This window comes from Cariama cristata, unplaced genomic scaffold (assembly GCF_000690535.1).
Source record: "Cariama cristata isolate BGI_N322 unplaced genomic scaffold, ASM69053v1 scaffold24468, whole genome shotgun sequence".
NCBI classification, from domain to species: Eukaryota; Metazoa; Chordata; class Aves; order Cariamiformes; family Cariamidae; genus Cariama; species Cariama cristata.
In genome coordinates, this window is record NW_009632011.1 from 6,186 (window position 1) to 10,728 (window position 4,543).

At 39.0% G+C, this 4,543-nt stretch overlaps 1 protein-coding gene across 1 annotated transcript in view; it reads right to left on the reverse strand.

The window, feature by feature from the left end:
- Positions 1-1,352: 1,352 nt before the first annotated feature.
- Positions 1,353-4,543, reverse strand: part of ALG1 (ALG1, chitobiosyldiphosphodolichol beta-mannosyltransferase) — a gene marked incomplete at its 5' end in the record, with an annotated part of 8,891 nt that continues 5,700 nt past the window's right edge. The window contains 4 exons of the mRNA XM_009706192.1: positions 1,353-1,487; positions 1,821-1,896; positions 2,668-2,782; positions 3,774-3,884. Coding sequence (XP_009704494.1) covers positions 1,353-1,487; positions 1,821-1,896; positions 2,668-2,782; positions 3,774-3,884 — 437 coding nt within the window. The remainder of the gene's footprint in view (positions 1,488-1,820; positions 1,897-2,667; positions 2,783-3,773; positions 3,885-4,543) is intronic.

The following is a 4,543-nucleotide window of genomic DNA, read 5'->3' on the forward strand; positions in this document are numbered from 1 at the left end:
AAAAAAGAGAAGTAAATCTTTATGGATCGCTTCAGTCAATGAACTAGTGAAATTGCCAAACTCTTGCAGTAAGCAACTTGGACTCTTATTTTCACCTTCCCACCAGTTGGACCAAATCACTGTCAACAATTTTTTCAGTGTCTACTGTAGCCATGGTGCAGAAGGGGAAAGGCAAGATTAGCAAATGGCTGTCTAGCTTGACAAAAGCAGATATTAAATGATTACTTAGTAAGCAGGCTTAAAAATGCTGGTGCAGAACCCATTGTAATCATCTACCACCACTGAACTAGGAACTCTGAAGAGCAGTAACCACAGGATAAAAGCAAGCACATTTAAGGAATAAATGACATCTATTTTATAATCAAAAAGGTAATGAAAAAAGCATCTTGTAAGCACTAAGTCTGCCCATGAATACTGATACTAACAATAAAAAGATTAAGGGTATACCTGAGTGAGCACTCAGAAAGTGACGTGCCCTCTAAGTTATACATACTTAATACGTTTTCATTTTTTCATTTTCTATTCATCTGTTCAAAAAGGGATAAATCTTAGGTTCTTTCTCAAGGTAAGTGGGCACATTCACTTCACTGTACAAGGACAAAACTCATTGAAACGTCTCTTTTCCTCTAAGTGTTCAATAAAGCTGTCACATACCAGTGGCAGTGCTTTCACATTCTTGCACACAGTGTAAAAAGGAAAACAACTTTGAAACTAAAAGGTTCTGTCTCAATAAAGAGGATACTCAGCGCTTGTTGAGGGAAGACTAGCCAAGAATATTAACTGGTTGAAAAAATAAAACCCCCACTGTGTCCTCAGTTCAAATAAAACAATTCAAATAAAAGGCATTTCCCATTCGCAAGAAAATGTACCCAAATCACCTACTAAAGTGCTTACTATACAACAGGTATAACTGGTAATAGTTTATGTCTGTATTCAAGTATCTTCACCAAAAAATGACCTTTAAGCATCACAGGTAACAGATTTTGCACACAGGAGTTCCTAGAGTAACTAAACCTGCCTCCCACTTTCTAAAGGTTCACCCCAAGTGATAAGGCAGGAAAGGCAGCCCACAGGGCAAGGCTCACGCTCTCCAGCACAGAAACCATGTCTTCCCTCAAGACTTACGCTCTAAGTAAGACAACAAATAGCCTTGGCTGCAACTTTAGTGCTATTCTTAGTCACATGAGAAGCTCAAATTGTAAAGGAAGAGGTGTGTCCCAACACTTGTTCCAAGATGAAGTAGTTAAAAACCGCAACTATAGACAATACAAAGTGTTTATTCACGATTTATCAAATCTACACAGCCCCAGGAATGCATTAGCTTTTTTGACACCCTTCTCCCCCACAAGAAGTCATTCCTTCTGCTCAAGCAAAGGAAGAACAGTCTGGTCCCAACTCTCATCCCAGCGCAGCTGCTTGGACACACGGAGGTTTCTTCTGAAGTTGTGAAGTTTTCCTTCCAGTGTAGGAAATTCCAAGAAAAGCATCTGTAAGTTAAAAAAGAAAAACCACAGAAAAATACCATTATATTTTAGGTTCATTCTAGCCCCCTCAATGTTAACCCTCGACTACAATGCTGCAGTAAGAGAGCGCTCTTAGGTCTGGCCCAATAAATAGTAAACAATGGCAATATTTAAAATGTTCTTGCCAGCTTCAGATTCATATTCAAATAGAAGTGAGGCCAATAACATCCACCAGGCAAGGCAGTATCTTCTGAGAATAAAAATACACAGATGATAGTCAAGTAGGAAAAGGTGGCTCACATGGTAGCACCTTTGCCATTATAGCCAGTGGGAAAGAAAAATCAGTCAAGCCTTTACCTTTAGTTGTTCTGCAAGTTCATTCGAGTCCCTGAATATCAGACCATTTTCATTGTGTTTCACAAGTTCATGTAAACTGTGAACAAAAGTCATAGGAAAAAACTGTGAGACAAAAAGCAGCGAATGGGAGATATACATTTAAAAAGTTGCATAGTGACATCCAAAGAGACAGTGCTAGAACATCTGTAACATTATGATCCTGGATGTCTAGATACGAGCTTCATACCTGAGAAAATGGAATGAAGAAGGCCATTTTAAATGTTTAAATTTAAAGATTGTTTCTCCCTTCCATGTCAGACCATTTAAATCTACCATTACAGTACAAAAGGGCCATCACTCTGTCTTTGTGCCACTCATCTGGGCACACGTTAAAAATCAGGGCAATAATCTACTTTAAAATTAACCCACAAGGAAAATCTGTCCATGATCCAACTCATGAGATCTTCACAGAGAATTTATCTTTCTTTATAAAAGCTACTGTTTCCCTAAAGAACCATAAATTCTAAGACTGAATATGCATACACACTCCCTCACAGAACAGAGACGTGTCTATGCAGAAGGAAGCTTTTTTTAAATGAAGTATATGGAAACAACGGATTACAGGGTAGTTATTTTTTAAGGCAAGTAGTTGCATTAAATGTTCCCAACTTCGTAGAAACTAGTGTTAATTTTTCAACTTGAAATAAAACAATCTTGATTTCTAACTTATCTTACCAAATTAAAAAAAAATTATGGTGTAATACTGGAATCTCATTTGATACATGCAGCAGCTGCTGAACTCTTGCTTTGTAAGAATACTGTTTTATATGATCCACTTACAACTATCTCAGAATAATCAAGCTCTTACCATTCAAAATATATTGCACAGACAGGCAAACAACAGCCAAACATATCTACCACCTTCATGGGTAAATCCAAACCACTAGATGATTTATGGAGACACACCCCCAGGTCTGCTGAGCCTGAAAAGCAAACATAACAGACAAGAGGCTGAATTCTCTGAAAGCAGTTCTTCTAGGCTTACTGTGAACCTTTCTATTTAGATTCTACTTTGGCTGACGCAAGCTCAATATGAGCTACCTTCAACACCCTCCAGACTGACTCAATTTCAAGCACTCAGCCGGCGGGAGGGAAGTGCAATATATTTTGTGACTAAAATTAGTCAGGCTTTAGAAACATACCAGGTGAGTGCATATTAAATTAAAGGGAATTTAAAAGTTGTACATATCTTAAAGCAGCCTTTCTGCCCCTTAATCTGCTAATGGGTAAATGCACAGGAAAACTCCATCACAATCCAGACAGGATATGCTGCATGGCTCACTAGTGACCTCTTCCAGTTCAAGTGATTTCAAAATAGAGAAATTACAGTGTGATGTTGTAGACATTACATTCATTAGTTAAAAAGTACCGCATAAACACAGTGTTTTACAGCCATGTAAATTGGCAGGCTCTAACCCTGCAGAATGTAGATCAAGTTGAATATGTATTTTACTACTTTATTAAGCTTACTCACACTTTATGCCAATACAATGAACATGCTGAGGGAACACTATTCCAAGGACATCTTAATTTAGAATTTCAGCTACTTTTGGTTGCTCAGCCAAAAACTTTATGATTGCATTTACTGAAGTCACTCTGAAAGTGAACTGGAACATGCACAGGCACACTGTATTTCAGCATAGTTGGAAGAAACAAAGAGTACAAAGAACAGGCTAAAATAGCAACAGAGGAGCTATGCCTACTTCTTGGGATAACAATGAAAAACTGTAGTTAGAGAATTTTAGCAATTTTGCTGGCATGAGTCAAAACCATGAATATACCATTACTAACCAGCAACTTCATTTGCTTACTATATTCTACCAGCTTCTGTGCAAAATCTGTTATCAGTGCTCTGCAACTGTGCCAAGTTGTTTTTTGCACATTCTCAAGCCTATTTCATAACTCACTATTTACCAAGCAAAAGAGGGTAATCCTCAGCTTCAAGCCACGGTGTACAAATCTGGACATGTTTAAAGTGCAGTTTATTTATCAATCCATTGTAGTAGTCTTTCAGTGGTCCTTTACCTGTTTAGAACAGAAAATATATATATAATAGGTTTTTTTATCAAGGTGACTGAATATAGTGTGGTCTCTGCATCTTACTGCACAGTTGGCAAACTCCTGTTGTATCAGGTACACCAAAAAGGATACCACACACAATCCGCAAAAGGACACATAAAAGCCTAAATCCCCTTGAAAGCAATGTGAACCTGCAACTTCTCTCTTACTCAGCATTTAGAAGAGCCTGCCATCAATACAGGATCATAGAATCATTTCAGTTGGAAAAGACCTTTAAGATCAAGTCCAACCCTTAATCTAGCACGGCCAAGTCCACCACTAAACCATGTCCCTAAGCACCACGTGTACAGGTCTTAAATACCTCCAGGGATGCGGACTCCACAACTTCTCTGGACAGCCTCTTCCAGTGCTTGACAACCCTTTCAGTGAAGAATTTTTTCCTAATATCCAATCTAAACCTCCACTGGCACAACTTGAGACCGTTTCCTCTCATCCTGTCGTTTGTTACTTGGGAGAAGAGACTGACTCCCACCTGGCTACCCCCTCCTTTCAGGTCATTGTAGAGAGCGATCAGGTCTCCCCTCAGCCTCCTCTTCTCCAGACTAAACACCCCCAGCCACTCCCCATCAGACTTGTGCTCCAGACCCTTACCCACCTTCATTGCC